Source organism: Nipponia nippon, unplaced genomic scaffold (assembly GCF_047370975.1).
Source record: "Nipponia nippon isolate SJK-2023a ecotype South Korea unplaced genomic scaffold, ASM4737097v1 scaffold_13, whole genome shotgun sequence".
Classification (NCBI taxonomy): Eukaryota; Metazoa; Chordata; class Aves; order Pelecaniformes; family Threskiornithidae; genus Nipponia; species Nipponia nippon.
The window spans coordinates 16,376,104-16,394,979 of NW_028262324.1; the positions used below are offsets into that span (position 1 = coordinate 16,376,104).

Genomic DNA, 18,876 nt, shown 5'->3' on the forward strand with positions numbered 1-18,876 from the left:
AGCGAAAGCGTGGCTTCGGCTTTCACTTTCCCTTTCCCGCCTGACTCCACTGGCTCTGGCTGCGTTGCCAGCCCGGCGAGGGGAGGGACGGGGCAGCCCACGGGAGAGGGGACAGGGCCACCCCCAGGAGAGGGGACAGGGCAATCCACAGGAGAGGGGACAGGCACCTTGTACCCACGGGAGAGCGGACAAGGCAGCCCATGGCAGTGGGGACAGGGAAAGCCACAGGAGAGGGGTCAGGGCTACCCATGGGAGAGGGGACAGGGCACCAGAAAGCACAGGGGACTCCCCTGGACCCCTGCACCCCCAAGTGCCTCCCTTCAGACTTTCAGGACTCCCGCACACTCCCCGCAGTGGGCAAGGGACTCTGCTCCCCTGTTCTCCTGCTTCGGGGACCAGGATACCTCCCTGCCCCAGAGGCCGTGTCCTCCCGCGGGACCAGCATCTCAGCCTGCGGGTGTGGGGACCTGCGGGAACAGGCATGGGGTCTCCAGGCTGGTGAGAGCAGCGATGTTGCCCCGTCTCTCAAATCTCTCTGCTCTAACGCTTGCATCTGCCTCGCAGGGCTCTGTCTGGGTGCTGAGTCGAATGGGAACCAGGTGGGAAGGGCCGAGATGAGCTGTGCCAAGGGCTGCCGGGGGCTGGCGAGGGAGCCTGACTCATCCCGTGCCCACACCGGCTTCCCGCTGGCCCCAGGGTTCCTGGCAGAAGCTGTCCCTGCAGAGGAGATGCGGTGCCCGTGGCCACGGTGCTTCTGGGCACCGGCCTTCCCACGCTTTGGGAAACGGCTTCCCGCGCCTGCGCTGCTCTGCGGGGAGGTGGGTGCGTGTGGTGGTGCACACGTGGGTGAGACGGGCATCAGCGCCAGGAGAGGGTCGGGCTCAGCACAGGGTCCCAGACAGCCCCTCCGCTCCCGGCTGGCTCCTGAGCATCCTTCCTCAATGCCGCTGCTGCCAGGAGGGTCTGGCCCTCCCTTCAGCGAGGAGCCCGGCTCAGCCGCCCGTTCAGGAGGAAGAGGGCTTTCCCCTCGCGCCGGGCAGGGATGGAGCCGGCTGGCACCAAGCACCGCCTGACTGCCCTTGAAAGGGCCGTGCTGGAGCAGGGCTGGCGGCGTCCCCTGCGCACCCCCACAGCAGGGCATGGGCCGGGTGGGCTTTGCCCTCTGGGCTCACTGGGCCGCCGTGCTGTGACACTGGTGTCAGCTCCTCCATCACCGCTGCGGAGCCGCACATTGTTGTGCGGGGAAACCCGGCTCCTCGGCCGGGACCGCAGCCCGCTGGCTCTCCTGTCGCAGCCCCCTGGGTTTCCTTTCCCGCTCTGAGTCAGAGAAAGTCACCTCTCGCAGGGAGGAGAGACGGCTCCCGAGAGCTGGCGGGCTGCTCAGGGCTGCAAAGCCTCGAAATGAATAAGCAGCGATGCAGCACCCAGCCCCGGGTTTTCCCACAGGGTATGGGGACGGGGCATGGCTGCGTGGCACAGAGCGCGCACGGGGCCACACAGGCGTGTACGAGCCAGCCACGCTGGCAGGGGTTTGCTCTCCTTACTGAGCCCGTCCATGGCCCCTTTGCCGCAGAGCAAAGCCTGCCCGCCCTGCCTGCGCCCGCTCGGGGTGCGGGGCCGCGGCTAACCCCGGCTCTGCCTGCAGCGTGGCTCTCCCTGCCCGGGAGGAGGAGGAGGAGGTGGCGATGCCAGCACTGCAGCTCTGGGTGCCAGGAGCTGGGGGAGTCCCAGTTTGGGGAGAGGGAGAGGGGTGGCAGGTAGGACCCCCCTGGCCTAGCCAGCATTGGGCCGTGCTCGCCCTCACCCTGGCAGCCCGCGGCCACCCCGCTCGGTGCTGCCGTGGCCAGGCTGGCACCCGGCTGCACTCGGGGCGGCGCAGGAAGCCACTCTGCTCTCTGCACCATGCCAGCGAGGAGGGGATTTCCAGCCGGCTGTGCCTCTGCCGGGGCAGCGCCCTGTTCCCCCTGCACCCCTGTCCGAGCAGGTCAGGGGCCGTGTTCCGGGGAAGGGGCCCGGGACTGAGCGATGGGGGATCCGCATCTCCCCTTTCTGCCTTGGGAAGCGGGGTGATGGCAAGGGGTCATTGCAGAGCCTCTCAACGCCTTACACAGATTACATCCAAGGCTGGGAGATAATCATAGCCACCAGCTTGTTAGCCAGCCCTGGCCCGACGGGATAAGCCTTTAGCAGCCAGGGATTTCATCGCGTGTGACAGCCACGCAGTGAGGCGCGACCCGTGGCATCTAATTACCCCCGCATCAGCAGAGATGCTCAGGAGCGTGTTTCCCCGCCGTGCTGCTCCCTGCACAGGGACGGCAAAGGTACTTAACCCTTAAACTTTTCATGCTGAAATGGGCTTCAAAAGGAGTAAGACATTAACTCGCAGCTAACCCCGCCCTTGCCTGGGTTTTTCCAGTTGTGCAAACCAGACCTCCCAAAATAAATACATTTGGCTGTGCTGTGGAGCTGGGCTGGAGCAGCCGTTGCTCAGTGTTTGGCCTCACCGCGGGTTTACAGCACGAACGGGAAACCCTGGGTGTAAATGCCTCTGCCCAGCACGTCCCGGCGTGGGCGGACAGGAGGGTGCAGCCATGCACGAGGCACGTGGCCATCCCAGGCGCGTGGTCCTGGGGCACGGGGTCACTGCCCTGCTGGGTGCTGGGGGACCAAAGGATGCCGGAGTGCCCTGGCCTGGGGGCGAGGGAGTGAGGAGAGCAGCCTGGCAGGAGCTGGGAGGAGAGGGGGACCCCACGGCAGAGGGTGCAGGAGCAGCAGAGGATGATGCACCCCCGGTTACTCCGTGGGCTCAGTGTGCATCCAGCGAGGCGGGAGTGGGGCTCCCAGCCTGCCTGGGTCACCCCAAGGCAGCACCCAGCCTGGCAGGCAGGTGCTGGCAGCAGGGAGGAACCCCGGCCCCGAAGCTCTATGGAGGTGACACGGGAGCGGGTGTGCGGGTCCTGCCAAGGGGCTGCTTACACAGGAGCCTCCGGGCTCCCAGGAGCTGCGGCTGCTGCAGCACCCTCCTAAATTACCCTCATGCAAACAAAAGGGGAGGCTTAGGGTGCCAAAGGGTGGAGCACAGCACGGCACACCAGCCAGGACAGCAGGTAGAACGCCGTCTCAGCCACCAGTCCCGCCTGCCCCTGCCGCTCCGTGCACCCCTTGCAGCACCCACGGCGCGTGGGGCCCCGCGCTGCCCGAGCACCGGCACGGTGGGCACCGAGACCCTTGGGACGCCCAGCCAGCTGCTCACCTTCAGCCACAGCCGCCACGCAGGGGTAAACGAGCCGTTATTAATTACTGATGGACATTCCCTGTCCCATGCTGATGTCTCCTGGAAGCGGCCAGAGCAGAGGCAGTCCTGGCTTCCCGGGAAGTCCCTTCAGTTTGGCACCCCATGCCTGGCACCCCATCACACACAGAGCTGGAAACCTCCCTGCAGGAGGAGGTTGTCCTGTCCCTGTCCCTGTCCGGCTCCTGGAGGACACCCTCCCCCATGGGAGAGGGGTGGCAGGGACGAGGGGGACCCCAGAAACCCGCTCTGGCTCCCAGCAGGGGAGATGCTGATGACCCAGCTGGGCGTTCCCAGCATCTTCCCCACCTGGGACTCTGCCCCAGGGAAAGGTGTAAATAGGACAGGTCTGGGCTTGCGATGCTCAGCTGGTGCCAGGCTCCCAGTGCTCCCAGTAGCCAGAGCCAGCAGGCTCCTGGACCCGGTGCTCCCGTCCTGGTGAGTCGAGAAGCTGCAGTGAAGCCAGCTCCACGTGAGTGCCCGCTTGCTGCTGCCCAGCCCCTCCTGGGGCAAGCCCTGTCCCCACAGAGAGCCCAAATGGCACCCGGCTCTCTGGCCTCTCTTGTAACCTTCCCACAAGGCAGCAGCGGGGTCCCCTGCCCAGGCACAGGGGGGTCCCCTGCCCAGGCGTGCCGGTGTCCCCAGCCCGCTCCTCCCTGGGCTGCGGAGAGTGGCCAGCAGCAGCCTCCAGACCTCCCCACACTGGGACCGTCCCCCTCGGCATCCCCCATCTGTCCGGCCGTCGCAGGGGAGTCCAACTGCGCTCCAGGCAGACCACGGAGAATAGGTGTTTATTACTGGGGGGGCATAGAAAGTCTTTAAGCAAAATGGCTTAAGGCTCTGCTTTAGTGAGGTCTGGCCAGGTTAAACGCTTAGTTCCCACCTTTTAAAGATCATGCCCTGGGATGGGTGGGAATGGGGTGCAATGGACTCCAAAAGCTACAGCGCTCGCTCAGGGCTTGTGCTTGGCCAGGCTGGGGCTGGACCCTTGCCTGGGAGCCGGTGCGGTGGTGTGACCGGCTGATGCCCCCACATGGCCCTGCTCCGCAGCCTCCTCGGCTCTGGGAGCTTGTGCTGCTGGTGGGAAAACCGCCCCGAGGGGAGCGCCGGCTCTCCCGCACCCTGTGCACCCCGAGGCTCGTGCAGCTGGTACCCAAGTGCTAAAGCTGCTGCCGGCATCGCCTGGGTGCTGGCCCCGCGGCAGGAGAGGCCCCCTCTGTCGCTCTGCCCTGAGCAGGAGCCTGCGGTGACCTGGGGGCAGAGCCCTGCGCCTTTCACCAGGCGTCCCCAACACGCTGGAGGCGAAGAGGCTGAGCCCACCGAGCGCTGCAGAGCCTGGCAGTGCAGACAAATCCCTCCCCGACAGCTGAGAGCCAGGACGGAGGATGGCACGCTCACACCCCAGAAGAGACGAAGGAGCTGGGCTTGACGTGGCCGCCCTGCACAGCGCTCCCCGGCCCGCTGTGCTGCAGCTCCTTCGTCTCTCCCAGGCTGCTGGGTGATTCTCGCCGCTCTCCCTTGGCTGGGGTCACTTCAGACAAGCCGGGATGCAGGAGAACGTCCTCTTCACCCGCAGCAGGAAGGGAGTCGTGCTCCTGATGTCTCTGGCTCTTGGGACCAGTCCTTGCAGAGCTCCCTCTGTCCTAGACGGTCCTCCTCTCCCTGCCGGCAGCAAGGCCTTTATTTCTTCCTCGTCGTTGAAAGGGGACGTCCCATACCTCTGCTTCAGGTACCTGCGGACCTGGGGAAGGAGGGAGAAGGAAACTAAGGTGCCTGTTTCCAAGGGCAGGTCCAAGCCTGCCAGCAAGGAGAGCGGGGAAGCGACCTGGTCCCCCCGGGAACCCTGAGACCTCTGAGCAGGCTCAGCTGCGGAGCAGAGCATGGGTGGCCGAGGCTGGTCCCACCTTGCGGGCTGCGCCGCCGCCGAACTCAGCCAACTGCTGCCTGAAGCCGGGGTTGGGGTTGGCGACGGGCCGGACGGTTCGGACGGCCTCCAGCACCTCCTGGGAGCTCAGCTCCGTGACGGCCATGACGTAGGCAACCACCACGGTGGTGCTGCGGGAGATGCCGGCGAGGCTGGCAAGGGAAAGGGCAGAAAGGCTGCTGCCGGCGGCACACCCTGACCCCACGCTCGCCCCTTCCTCCACCCTTATGTTTCAGCTATTTTGGTTCCTCTTCTCCAAGAACTTGCTCTCTGGGAGGCCTGAGCCCTTCCAAGGTCCTCTCCATCAGTGCTTATAAATACCTGCTCCTCCCCGGGGAAGCGACAGCAGCGGCTGCTGCCTGGCTGCCTGCCCCAAACCCCGCTCTTCCCACTCGCTCAGCCGCAGCGAAAAGCTGCCCCTTCTCCAGGGCTGCCTGGATCCTGCTGGGTTTGAGGCAAAAGCCGCAGCCGAGGGCGGATCCTGGGTGGATCTGTGGGCATGGAGCCCTCTGGCACAGGCCGGCTTTGGTTAGGGGTCTGCAGCCAAAGCGGGGCGCTGGGGGGACATGGTATCAGGCACGGGGAAAGACGCGTTACCAGTGGACGAGGCAGTTCCCTCCATGCAGACGACACTGGTGGATAAAACTGATGCATTCCTTGAAGTGCCTCTTGCTAGCAGGAAAAATAAACCAGACAGAATAAGGAGTTCAGGGGTGGAACGGGAATTTTAGGCTGCAGGCAGAGCAGCCCTGCACGTCTGAGGATGAAGCACTAACATAAACTGCCCGGTGCTTTCCAGGCCCTGCCAGCAGCTGCTGAGACCTGAGCAGCTCAGCGCTGTTGTTGCCTAAGGGAAGGCCAGCTCACGCCGTGCTGGGGATGGGAGCGGGTGCCGCTGCGCTGGGGATGCGCGGGGCTGCCCTGGGGCTCCTGTGACTTGTGCGGGGGCAGCGGGAGCTTGGCCGCTCACACCTCCAGCCACGCCGGCGCCCTTGGCCCCGGCTCCACACCCTTTACCCGCTCTCCCCCCTCCAGGCACCTCCCCGGGGGGACGCTCGCTGCTCTTCTCCATCGGTGCTGCAGAGGGGCTGCCCCTCGCCTCGCCCCAGGGCCGGGACCCGCTCCCCGGCCATTACCGAGCGGGATGATGTCGGGATCCCAAGGTGGTCCCCAGCACCGGGGCATCGTGCCTCCAGCCTGTGGGTGACTGCGCTTGAGGAGCTGGAGGCAGCACCCCGAGGACTTGGGGTGCCGTGAGCCCTCCCCCCGATCACCCTGCAGAGCCCAACCCTCCCGCACGCCCCGAGCCAGCCCCGGCCTCCCCGGGGTACTCACATGTTGGCCTCGGGGGTGTCGGGCAGGGGGATGCGGAGGTAGGTAATGTCCTGGAAGACAGAAAAGGAAGAGGAGAAACTCGGGCACTGTGGTCGGGGTGCCGCGTGTGCTTGCAGCCGGCCTGGCAGCGCCTTTGCTCCTCGCCCCAGTGCTGCCCACGGGGCTTCGCTCCCCCAACACAGCATCCCCCTGCGTGGGGACAGGGACGCTCTCTCCCTTGGCTGGGGGACAGGCGGCTCGTGGGAGGTGGTGGGAAACAAGATGAGGCTGGAGAGCTAGAAATAGTTTCCCGTTCGCGTTCAAGGCCAGGTTATAGTCACAAGATGGCCAGTTTCCCATGCCGGGGGAGCTGCCCAGCTCCTCTGGGACCAGTGACCAGGGAGAGGTGAGAGGTGTACGTGCTCAGAGTGGGAAGGAAGATGCTGCAGCATGGAAGGAGCTGCAGAGATCTACGCTGAGGCGTCGGGCACAGGACCCTACCTGCAGCAAGGGCTGGGGAGATTCATGGATCGAAACGATGTGGGTGATCTTGTTCCGGCTTAGCTGCTCCAGGTCTTTGGCATCTAAAGGATAAAACTAGATATTAGCATGTATTTGTTTCTTATCCTTCTCTTCCCAAAAGCATGGCCGCCGCGCTCCCGCAGACAGCCCAGCACGCAAAGCCTTGCTCCCGAGGATCGCCTGCATCACACCCCCCACGTGCAGCGGCACAGACACGGGCAAATACACAAACCCCATGATAGCAAACCAGAGACCTTCTCCCTCCGAAGGCACGCGACCTTGCTGCTCACGCTGGGGTGAGAATCCACATCTGCACGGAAAAACTCCCTCCTTTGCGAGCAGGCAGCTTCCCGCCTGCCTGTGCTTGTCCCCAGCTTGGGGAGGGGACGCGCTCTCTGCCTGCACCTCCCCTGTGCACACACGCACGCAATGGGACTTGCTGCAGCCCGAGGGATCTGCTTTATCTTGAGAGCTATGGAAGCGGAGCTGCGGCAATTCGTATCAACCCTGAGTTTGGCTCGGTCTGTCCGAGCTCCCCTTTAGCACCCGAGGGATCTGCAGAAAACACCTGAAGAGCGACTTGCAGCACTCTGCCTGTATCCTCTGCAGTTGCATGCACAGAAATTGGGAATCCTCAGCTGCCTGGGGCAACGACCTGCTTCTCACTAATGCTTCAGCATCCCTGGCTGTGATCCTGGGCCCTGGTCCAGCACCGCGGTTGTTACGCTGGGAGGGGAGCGTGCTCATCTCGCGGGCCGTCTCCCTTTCGTGCCACGACCAGCAGATGCTGCGCGAGCTGCCGGAGAGGAGGATGAACGTTTTCCCATCTCATCGCTTTGGGTTTCTAAAACTTCCACGTGGTGTAAAACCTTGGCTCGGGAATCCAGACCGCGATGTGCTAACGGCATGACGTGAATTTTAATAGGGGTGAGTCTCAAGAGAGACACTCCATGGGCAAGCCATGCCGCGAGCGTGTGGGGAGGGAGGTGGGGACCCTCGTGGGGACTTGCGCAGCACCCGCCGCCTTCCCGCCCGCCTCGGGCAGGCAGAGTGACAGCGATTAGTGACACCAGCGTCAAGGCTTACAGCGGCTGGAAAAGCTTTCAGCTGGAGAAAATGTCTCTGTGGGCTGTTAGTGCTTAATTCAGCAGGCCCGCGGTCTCTGTCGTCACCCCAGACCTTTCGGTAGAGCCACGCTGGGGTGGCATCGGGCCAAGACCCCGTGTCAGTGGTTACTCGCAGGAACCCCCGTGACGAACCCAGGAGCCCTGGCTGCTCTGCACCCCCAGCCCACCCCAGGGTGCTCCCCGGGGCACGGGGCCGTCCTGGCCAGGGCTGCTGCGCTGCTTCCAAGGACATTTTCTTAGCAGCTCACACCAGTGTTTTTAAACCTTCTACAGCAGGAATCAAGCTGCCAAACAAGCCATTAGGGAGGCAGGAGCACTAATAAATGCTGGTTTTTTTCACGGCAGGTGCCAGTACTTGGTCATGAATTGCCCCCTGACAATGAAAACCCCTTAAAATAGTGAATTGGTGTGGCACCACCAGGAGAAACTCTCTCTGGGGGGTGGGCAGTACCCTCCTGCACCTGCTACAGCTGTGAAACCGGGGTGCATCACCCTGAGCCGCCCTGGTCCTGTTCCCTTGTGCTGGTGCGGCACCACCAGCTCCTCTGCTCCCGGCACGGGGTCCGTGCCAGCTCGGGTGCGTGGCACAGCCCACCGCGGCGGGTGAACTCCCACAGGACTCTCTTAAAGCAAAGCCCAGCTTCCCCTGGTGGCCCCGTACGTGCCCCCATCCCCTCCCGGCCTGCCCGGCTCCCTGCCTCGTGCAGGGGAGGCGGGATGGCTGCGAGGGCTGCCCGGGCCCAGCTGACAGCGTGGCCTCGGGGACAGGCTGCCGGGACCCTTCCTGGCGAGGCTACGGCCCTGCTCAGCCCCTTCCCCCCGTGTGCCCCCAGAGCTCAGGGCAGCTGTTAAATAAGGAACCCAGAGTGATGGCAGGGGGCTTCTGCCTTGCCTTTCCCCCGGTGCCTCCACCCTCGCTGCTGCCAACACAAAGCAAGCGGCAGAGCAGTGCACGTGGCAGGCGCCGGCAGGGCATCGGGCAGCGTTTGCAGGCAGGGAGGCACGAACGCGGTGCAAGCATGCGTGCTGCAGATTTTGCACTGTGGCGTGAGAGGTTTGCGCAGGAAAACCGCTCGCTGCAGCTGAGGAAAGCTTGGCACGGCAGGATGCAGCCTGAGTTAGCCCCGCTCTTCGCCATCTCTGTCCGCGCTACCCAGCTGGAAGGCTCAGCACCTGCAGCCGCTTGGGCCTGAGCTCCCCACGCTCCCCCCTCCCCAGGGGCAGCGGGGGACAGGCAGGGGAAGGGGCTCTGCCAGCCAAGGGACGTCCTGAGCTGAGCTCAAGCAAACTGGGATGATGGGGAGCAGGAGGGGCTGGAGAGCAGCTCTCATCCACCAGCTAGAAGATGAGGCATCATGTGCTCACGCCAGGAGAGCCCCCAAGCCCTCTTCTGCGGCTGGACAAGCTCTGGAGAAGCTGAGCACCCACTGCTGACCCCCTGCCACAGCCCACCCCAGGGCAGCACCGGCAGAAGGCACCGCGAGGGCCCGTGGGCAGGGAGCTCCCTCCCGGCACCAAACCGTGGGCCGGGGCAAGCCCAGCTCCCCCACTGAAGGACGCCTCTGCGGCGGCGGGGCTCCGCTTACCGATGAAGTTCCCAAGGTAGAGGCCAGGGAGGATCTGTGGGACACAAGGAGAAGTGGCAGCGTGAGCAGCGACACCATGCTGTGGTACCCACCGCGCCGGGACCCGCCACGGGCAGCAGCGACCTCGGTGGGAAAGGCAAAAGTTGTGCCGTTAAGGTGCCTGTCAGCAGCCCCGGGGCAGGAGGCGCGGACCTCCTGGCTGGATCAGGGACACAGCACGGACCGAGCTGCCCGTGGGCACTCCCGGGGCTGCCGCTGCTCTGGCAGCCAGCGCGCGGGGCTGGATGCAGCCCTGGCACCCCAGCCCACCCAACCGCCCGGCGCTGCACCCTCACGGGAGCTGGGGGTTGGCCACAGCTCTTCTATTTCTCCTCTTGCTTATTATCAATAAATTCTTTGTTGGGGCTTTTTATCTGAGCTCGGCAAACTGCCTATGCCCCCGTAGAGCCTTGGACTATGCCCCTGGCTGCAGAGGTCCTGCTGCCCGAGGGACGGGGAGCCGAAGGCACGGAGAAGCCTGGGGGGACACAGTGGTGTCCCCCCCCCAGCCCCAAGCTCTGCTCCCCTCGCTCTGCGCTGCAGGGAGCCTGTTCCTAACAGCCCAGGAACAGATCGCTCTGGACACCGGGTCTTCACCCTATTTTCCTTGTGAAATTCCACTGTTCAAGATAATTACTTGACAACGCCTCTGTTAATTGCACTGCGGATGCAGAAGCGGGATACCTTGCAACTGCTCTTACCCAGAGCGATTTTCTATTTTCCCTTTCTCCCAGCCTGGGCAGCGAGGCTCCCGGGGCTGTTCACCCCCGCGTCCAGCCGGTTCCCCTCCGGCTTCTCCCTGCTGCGATGTCTGGCACCCAGGACCTGGGCGAGCAGAGGTGATTTCTACCAGCACGGCTGGGCTCACGCTTGTCTCACCGCCCACGTTTGGAAACATTTCTCTTGGTCAAACAGCTTAAAGAGGATTTTTTTAATGATTCCTAAGATTTTAGATCCATTTTCTATCGACAGGGCACCTTTAACTTGCAGCTGCGGCACTGAAATGAGCTGGTGGGAGAGTGTTGGTTAGCAAGGGCCGCTCCCAAGGGCAGGACGCCGAGCCACGAATAACGGCACGTTCCCGTGCCCAGCACCCTTCCGACCCACTCCTCGCTGGAGCGAACACGGCAGCACAGCCCCGTCTGCAGCACCGGGCGCTTCCCCAGGTAATGAGCGGTTCTGGGGCTGGGGAGGGGCGTTTAAAGCTGAGGAGCTGAGGATCCTTGCAGGAAGAAGCTGTCTCTGTTCACCTGTGACAAGGGGAAGCTCAAACGACCACCAAATAGCGCCCATCCCCTCCGCCCAGTGATGCTGAGCCCCACGCACGGCCCGACCCCACCGAGCTGGGGGTCGCGCAGGCCTCCCGGTGCGTGCTCGGGAGCGGTGCCTTGGTTTTAAAGGCGTCGGGAAAGGTTCCCCGCTCCCTCGGAGGGGCTCGCTGTCACCCCTGCCCTCCACACCCCCGGACGGGCCACGGCTGCGGGCTGGTGCAGCGTCCCTGCCTGCTTCTCCTACGATTTCTCTGCCTGGCAGCCGAGCCCCGTGCCGGAGCTGGTGCCGGCAGGTGAAACGCCGCTCGGCATGGCAAAGCGAGCGGCCAGGCCAGCGTCTGGCACCTCCAGCGCCGGGACAAGGCCGGCCGGCCCTGCTGAGCAGCCACCCCAGCGCTCCCCGTTACCTGGCTCATGCCGTTTCCCATGGCCGGCAACGGGCGCGGCGCGGGTGGACGGGACGCGGGTGTCCTTGTCCCCACTGCTGCCGTCCTCCCCGTCCCCAAGCGCAGCCGCCGTCCCCGCTCCGGTCGCTCCCCGTTCGGCTTCCCCTCATGAAGAGCTGGGCTCCCGGGGGATGGCTGCTCCCAGCCCCGCCGAGCGGCTGGCGGCTGTCCCGGGGCAGCGGGGACCTCGGCCGCCGTCCTCCCGGGCCTTTCCCCGGCCGCTCCGGCGCTGCCGCCCCCCCGCCGCCGCCGCGGCCCGGAGCGGACAAAGGCGAGGCTCCGCCGCCGCCGCGCCGTGCGTGGCGTGGGAGCGCGGGGGCCGCCGCCTGCCGCCGCCGCCCGCCGGGGCCGCACAAGGCCGCAGTGTTGGGAGAAGAACAAAACCTTTGTCCCGCTCCATCAAGGAAGGTCTGTGCGGCCGGGCGGCCCGGCGGGATGCCCGCCCCTGCCTGCGCCGTGCCCGCCCCTGCCCGCGCCGTGCCCGCCCCTGCCTGCGCCCGCCGCGCGGGGGGTGCGGGACCCCGGCCCCGCACGCCTAGGGGCTGCCCCGCCCGCCCTGCCCGGGGCGGCTGCGGGGGTCCCCCGGGGGCTCGGCAGCGCGGCCGGGCCGGGCAGCGCCCGTGGGTCCCGCAGCCCCGCACGGGGACCGGCGGGTGAGGGGCTCGGCGCTGCCGGTCCCCCGCTCCCCCCGCCCCGAGCAACGTCCTTGGGCGGATTTTAGAGGGTTTTGGACCTGCTGCCGCCCCCCTCTGCCGCCGCGGCTTGCTGGGCTCACGGGGACCGGGGACGGCGGCGGGGACAGAGCCGGGGCCTGGGGACCCCCCCGAGCCCCCGGCCTCGCTGCAGCCCGGGCCTGGCGGGATGAGAGGGGACGGGGGGCGCGGGGGGCACGGGGAGAGCGGGGGTGCCCGAGGGGGGGGGGGGACCGGGGGGGGGGGCGGGGCGCGGTCCCGGGGCTCCGGTGCCGCGAGCGCCCCCTGCTGCGCAGCGGCGCGGTTGCCATGGGGACGGGCGCGGCCTGGCGGGCCCGGGCGCAGGCGCAGGCTTAGGCCCAGGCGCAGGCTTAGGCCCAGGCCCAGGCCCAGCCACCGGCGTAGGCCCGGGCCCAGGCCGGCTGCCCGCAGCCGAAGGCCGGCGGGGGGTAACGGCCCGGAGCGGGGCGTCCCCGGCTCTCGCAGGCCCCCGCGCAGGGGAGGGGAGCGCGGGCCGGCAGCGCCTCCTGCCCCGGGGCGCGGTGCCCCGCTGCCCGGCAGCGCCTTCAAACCGCCTGCGGGCGGTGCGGTGCAGTGGGGCCTCCGGCTGCGTTTCGGGGCGTCCCGTTTGTACCCGTGGGCGGGTTTAGTTGCAGCAGGTGAAACTCCTGCAGCCCGGGAGCCCTGCCCCGGGGTCCTGCTTCCACCGCAGCGGAGCGGGACGCGTCCCTGCCCGGAGCCTTCGCGCCCGCCGGTGCAGGTGGTTTGTGACGCTGGGCCGTGCCCCGCGGCGGTTCGGCAGCGGTGGAGCTGGGCTGCCGCGGCCCCGGGGTCAGCTTGGCCGCGGAGGTGCCGACGGCCGTCGGCGTGGGCAGCGCCAGCCCGTCCTGGCGAGGAGCGAGCCGACTGCGCAGGGAGGCTCCGCTAGAAATGGCAGAACTTGTGAGGCTTGCTCTGTTCTCGCTTCCCCTGTTCGTGCCGACACAGAAAATCAAACCCGAGCCTTCTCCTCCACAAAGAAAAAGCAGCGCTCAATGGTATCCATATTTATTTATTTTTCTCCTCAGAGTACGTGGTGCAGTCGATCCCCAGATGTCACCAGAAACTTCTCAAGGGCAATTAGAGTGAGTTGGACTGCGGGAGCGTTTGTTGAGCTGAGCCTTACATTTCTCTTTCTACCCAGCTGAGTCAGAAGAACTGCTTAGTGAAGAATCTGAAGAGGTTTCAGAAGCAGTTAGAAGCAGGAAAGCTTGAGGCAACAAAACGTGCCTTTATTCCGAAGACCTTCAAAATGCCTTCAGAGTACTATTTGTTTGTGGAAGAATTTCGCAAGAATCCTGGCATCGCTTGGATTCTGAAACCAGTAAGTATGTGCTCTCCCAAGGAAAGTGAGACAGAGATGACTGGATGCCTTCGTTCTGCGGAGGGAGAGGCAAATGTGCAGGAAATCCACAGGAAGAGCCGGGCACAGCCAGGTGGCTGGGAGCAGCGGTGCTCCCGGCCGGTTTCCTGGCCAGCACGTCCTACCAAAACCCTCCTTGTGCAACGGTTTATTTCAGCAGTCAAAACTGAGCTGAGTTTATTTGTAGGCCAAGGTTAACTCAATGGTGAAGGTATAAAGTGCAGAGTTCTTGCGTGGAGGAACAGATCGTGCTCCCAGGGCTTCTCGCTGTGGGGTTACGGCCAAGTTCGTGCTCTGAAATCATTCAGTTCAGCTGCAGGTGTGCAAGAAGGTGTGGGTGTGCGGGGCAGCCATCTAGTTGGGCTTCTGGTTAAGCAGCGTTCTAGGGCACCCCTAAAGTGGAGCTATGAAAACATCTGTTTGGTTTGAGGGAAATCCCACCACGTTAGATGTCAGCCCACAGAAGTCCAGCCACCTTACTGAGCAAGCTTCCATCCTGAGAATGTGACGAGATTATGGGAGACTCCACCTGCAGCCTGGAGCGCAAGTTGGGGTGGGTTTGGGTGGCGTTAGCTTCTCTCTGCTCTGCAGTTAGAGACCTGAAGGGTAGCCTCGTGCTCTGAATCAACATTTGTCCCCCCAAACCTACAGCTACCCGGAGCTGTGCTGAACGCAGCAACTTCCACTTTAGCCAGTGCCCTGGGGACCAAGGAAAAATTGTGTTTCCTTTAGAAATTACGACAGTTCGCCGTGACGCTGAGAAACGCCTTGCTTCTGCCAGATGATTCAAGCCATTTAACATCATGAGCATCGTGCCGTGGTGCATAATTAAAAATCCACCCGTCTGTGAGACCTGCGAGTGAGCAGCCGCTTTGCGCAGCAGGTCTGGTGAGGAGGCTGGGACGGAGGATTCGCCTTGCCCTGCGGGGCAGGCCCGTCGGCAAGGGCACGCTTGCGAGGAGTGAATGGGAGGTAATTATCCAAACTAACATGTGAATTACAGCCAGGAGGGTAGCAGCTAGTGATTATCTAACTCTACAAATGGGAACGTGTTAATTGGCAACCAAAAACCTTATATTAAGCTGCTTTTATGCCCACAGCCTGAATTAACATGGTAAATAACCAGAACACAGGAAACAAGGATGTATGAAAAGCCTGTGATTACTGAGATTATACCAACAACTTAAATGAAATAGTTTGTGGCTGACCTCAAAACTCACAGACAAGTGAAAATAAACTCCACGTTACTCCTTCCGTCGGGCCGTGCTCCTGAGCAGCCCCGTGTTGTGACGTCTCAGGTTGCCTGCTCCCGCGCGCAGGTGCAGCAGTAGGTCAGGACGGGCACAGTGCCACGTCCTGGGGCTGCAGGAGCCTGGAGCTCCTCTGGAAGGTGCCCTGGGGAGCCTGGCTTCTCGGGTGGCTTCTCTGGGCCACTCGTCACCCGCTCGTAATACCTCGTGCAGCCTCGGCTGCCTTCAGGATTGTTCTGCTCCTGCTTGCCGTAGGTCGCTGGCATCTTTCGTGACTTTCCTGTTTGATTAAGTTCTTCTATAATGTACACAAATTTAAAATGTGACTTAAAATTCCTGACAACATATGTTGCGTTACTTATGTTTCTGCAAGCATGTGACAGAGTTTGTTTAGTCGGTCCCGTGGAACTTCCCCGTAGGCTGCCTGCCTGCTCTGCCCTTTCCTCCGGGAATCCTCCTAACACTTATGGATCTGAGCTTTTCGCACTAGAGAGCGGTCGTTGGATCCCCCTGCCCCCCTAACCTCAAATAAATGTGCTTGCATACGAACAGATGATGAATCAGGTTGTGCAGGGCTCCTGCAGGGAAGTTCTGGGAAGGAGCAGGACATGCTAACGTCAGAGCCGGTAACTTCTGTCTGTATCGCGGCAGGTCACAAGGTGAAGGAGTTTTCCTGTTCTGAACGCTGAAGGATATCGTTGATTGAAGAAGGTGAGAACGACTCTCTGTCTTCTCCTTGGGGAATACCCAACAGGCATTTGGGGTTTTTTTTGCTCTTATTTCATCCTCTCCTCCTGCCGGTGACTTGTTCTGTTCTCCTGGGCCTGTCTGTTGTAATACTCCTTCACCCTTCCCCGGCGCAACAGCAAAGTTTCTTACCGTGGCTTTTCCCACGTGGTCAGATGCTTTATCCGGGATCTGACTTCTTACGCTTCGTGTGCATATTTGTACATGAACTTCTGATCTTGGGTAGGTCTAACGCTAGGCAGCAACATCAGCAACTGGGTTATGTTACACATTTCTCTGCACTTCACAGGGTGAAGGTTTGACGTGAGGGTTTATGTTCTAGTGACATCTGTAAGTGCAAACCACCGTTATCATGCCAGAAATGGTTTTCCTTGCCTCAGCGCCCAGCTGCTCCTTTCCTCTTCTCCCCGTACGTCCCACTGAAGGCCTGGTTCTACAGGGGTGGATTTGCTTGCTTTTCTAATACACGGTTTACTCTGAATAGCAGGGATGATCGCTGTGTCCTACCCGTCTGCGTGTGCAAGAAGGGTAAGAAAAGGATTGTGCAATTTTACTGCTTGGCATTACGTGCATCGGATGAACCTCGTCACCTCCGACTCCTGCAAACACCTACAGGATTCGGCTGTCCTGTGGCTGCTGCTGGCACCCTGTCTCTCTCCTGTCTTTTTTCATCGCAGAGCCGGTGTCACCAGATCACTGGAAATGTCAGTTTGACAAATCAGCTAGGACTGAAGCTGAAATGTCAGTCCTGGTTTTATTGTTCGTGGTTAAATGTTGGCAGCCTTTCTTCTTCCTCAGCTTCATAGAACGTAAGGACGGGCTGATACATGGGAGAGAGCTATTTGATTTCCTGCGTGTCACGCTTGCTACTGGATTGAGTTTGATAGCTTTCATTTGATTAACACATCTTCCCAAAAGGTATCCCACCTCAATTTGATGGCTTAGGAGACAGGAAAATCCATCACGTCTCTCCGTGAAAGTTCAGCAGAGTTTGTGCTTGCTCTGAACGATCAAAAGCCTTTCCAGAGCACGGGTGCAGCAAGCTGCCTTGGGTGAAGGTTTGGAGACCTGGTGGCCTGAAGAGCTTCGTGCCAGCCGTGAGGTGCAGTACTAGCTCAGGCCAGTTGCTCTTCCATTTTCCAGATACCGCTCTTGATTACTTCTGATTTTTAATTTTTTCCTGCAATTTTTAGTAAGATATCATTGGGCAGTGTTGGATTTAAGCTCAGGTGGCTGAAGCCTGTGATTACAGACAGGGAAGGTAATTAATTGGCACTGGGGCAGAAGAGGACTGCTTAGAGTGAGAATTCCGTATTTGCTTGTTCAGTGTCTGTTTGTCTTCGGTCCGCATCTCTACTTCATTCCAGATGCTCATCTCACAAACGTGGCAGTGCAAAAGGCTGCACCTGATTACGGTCCTGGGAAGGCGAGGGGCCCGCCCTGCCGGCAGACTGCGCCCCGGCTCCTGCCGGGGGGCTCCTCTGGCCGACGCGGGCAGGCTGACCTCATCCTGCCGCCTGCCGCGCCGTGGCCGCCTGCTGCAGCCACTGAACTCTGCTGCCTCGTCTCCTGGTGCCCGGCAATGAGATTTCAGCTTTAGAAGAGAGGCTGGGCAAGCCTGCTGCTTTCATGTTGCTGTGCAGCTGCCTGCGCATCTTATAAGGCTGATCTTTTTGTCTTTAAACCCAATAACCTTCTGGTTAGCGCTCTTCCGAGGTGTAGATATCTTACAGCTTAGCCCTTCGCTTCTGAGACCTCAGCGGTACAACGGGGTTGACGTTGCTGCACACAACTGTCGCTGTTAAGCTTCCTCTCTCTCGAGGTGGCAGCTGAGAGAGAAGGGAAAAAAAATGTAAATGGGATGTCAGATTCCTCGTGAATCTGAGATGAGGGTCAATGTTTGAGAGTAATGGAGGATGGTGCTGAACTTCCCATTTTATGGGCTGCTCCCATAGTTGGTTTTTTTTTTTAAATACAGCTTTTCTCCCTGGCTAAGTGAAAAATATGTATCATAAGATTCTGAGAATTTCAGCTGAACTTTAATCTGCTAGGTATGCAACCCAAGTATTGCAACAGCAGGAACCCGAGAGCGTAACTGACTTGTCATTACAGGAGTTGAAAAAACCAGAAACAGCAAATAGCACTTCAGAAATGACGAGCAAATAGGATTACTGTTCTTTCAGCCTTAATGATGTGAAGTGCAAGCAGTACCGTAGGTAAGGAAATTTCCCTTAGATGTGATTTACGTTGATGGTGCTCTCCTACCAAATGTCTTCTCTAATTTATACTTTTTTAACTCTTCCCTCTAACAAGACGTGGTAGCTGCTATACCTGTTACAGCCCTGTGTCCTGTCGGCACCAGTCCAATATTCCACGTGGTGCCACCGGGGACAGCTTTATTTCGAATGAGCAAATAAGCGCGGCCCAGCTGTGGTCCTGGATAGCTCTAATTTGCACAGTCTACTCTGTTCATAGCCGCAAACCAAATTACCGCTTGGGCAGCCTGCACGTAAAGAGCTGGATCCCTTCAGTTGGTCAGGAAACAAATGAATCGGAGTGAGCGCCCTCGATGCGGTCACGGCGCTCAGATAGCGCTGCTGGACTCTCCTCCGAGAGCCGTTTGAGCACTGTGTTGTGCTAGGAAACTGCTCCCAGGAGACGTCCACGTCCTGCCACTAAAAAAGGGTTAATGCTCATTCTGTGAATTCTCCTCAGCATGTACTGCTTCAGCTAGACTTTGGTTTTCACTTATATGTCTTTCTGGAAGCTAGAGGGATTTTTTTTTTTCTTTCGTACCACCGAGAACAGGAATAGAAACTTTGCAATAAGCTCAGAATGTTCTTTGGCTCGGTGCATGGGAAAGAGATTTAGGGTTGGAGTTCCTATTGCTTCACACTTACTCCTGCCTGCTAGCAGGGTAATGATTTTGTGGACAGGCGTTTCTCTTAGATGAACCGTTGGCAAAACTGCCTGTTTCTCCCTAATTTACTGTTGTCGTATCTCCGCAGCTGGCTTCTGGAGGTGGATGCTTCGCCTTCCCTCGCTGCCAGTAGCCAGGAAGACTGAACTCAAGTGTCAGCTCCTCAAAGACACGCTTCACGTTGTGGACAGGGAGGGCAGGCGGGCAAAAAGATGTTTATTACTTTCTAAGGGTTCTTATTAAAATGATTGGAATGGATGGTCTGGTTCCATGTCTGTCTTGGCAACTGATCATAATACTCTAACCTTTCTAGTGATTAAATGATGAATTTCCAGAAACAGAGC

At 61.1% G+C, this 18,876-nt stretch overlaps 1 protein-coding gene and 1 long non-coding RNA gene across 6 annotated transcripts; one reads left to right on the forward strand and one right to left on the reverse strand.

Moving 5' to 3' along the window:
• Positions 1-4,067: 4,067 nt before the first annotated feature.
• DUSP15 (dual specificity phosphatase 15) lies at positions 4,068-11,856 on the reverse strand. The gene is made up of 7 exons (XM_009471445.2): positions 11,483-11,856; positions 9,766-9,799; positions 7,032-7,114; positions 6,552-6,601; positions 5,814-5,888; positions 5,197-5,368; positions 4,068-5,033 (listed from the first exon to the last, which is right to left on the reverse strand). Exons 1-7 carry the CDS (start codon positions 11,501-11,503, stop codon positions 4,821-4,823), a joined length of 648 nt encoding a protein of 215 aa, XP_009469720.1. The 5' UTR covers positions 11,504-11,856; the 3' UTR covers positions 4,068-4,820.
• Positions 11,857-13,023: 1,167 nt separating this feature from the next.
• On the forward strand, positions 13,024-18,753 carry LOC148056576 (uncharacterized). Of its 5 annotated transcripts, none has more exons than XR_015702978.1 (4): positions 13,024-13,155; positions 13,281-13,576; positions 14,348-17,828; positions 18,621-18,753. It is a non-coding gene; the product is annotated as an uncharacterized LOC148056576 (long non-coding RNA). The 5 variants fall into 5 exon arrangements; XR_015702980.1 differs by having other exon boundaries at positions 13,116-13,250; positions 13,397-13,576; XR_015702979.1 differs by lacking the exon at positions 13,024-13,155 and having other exon boundaries at positions 13,437-13,576; positions 14,348-16,731; positions 17,725-17,828.
• The last annotated feature ends 123 nt before the right edge of the window (positions 18,754-18,876 follow it).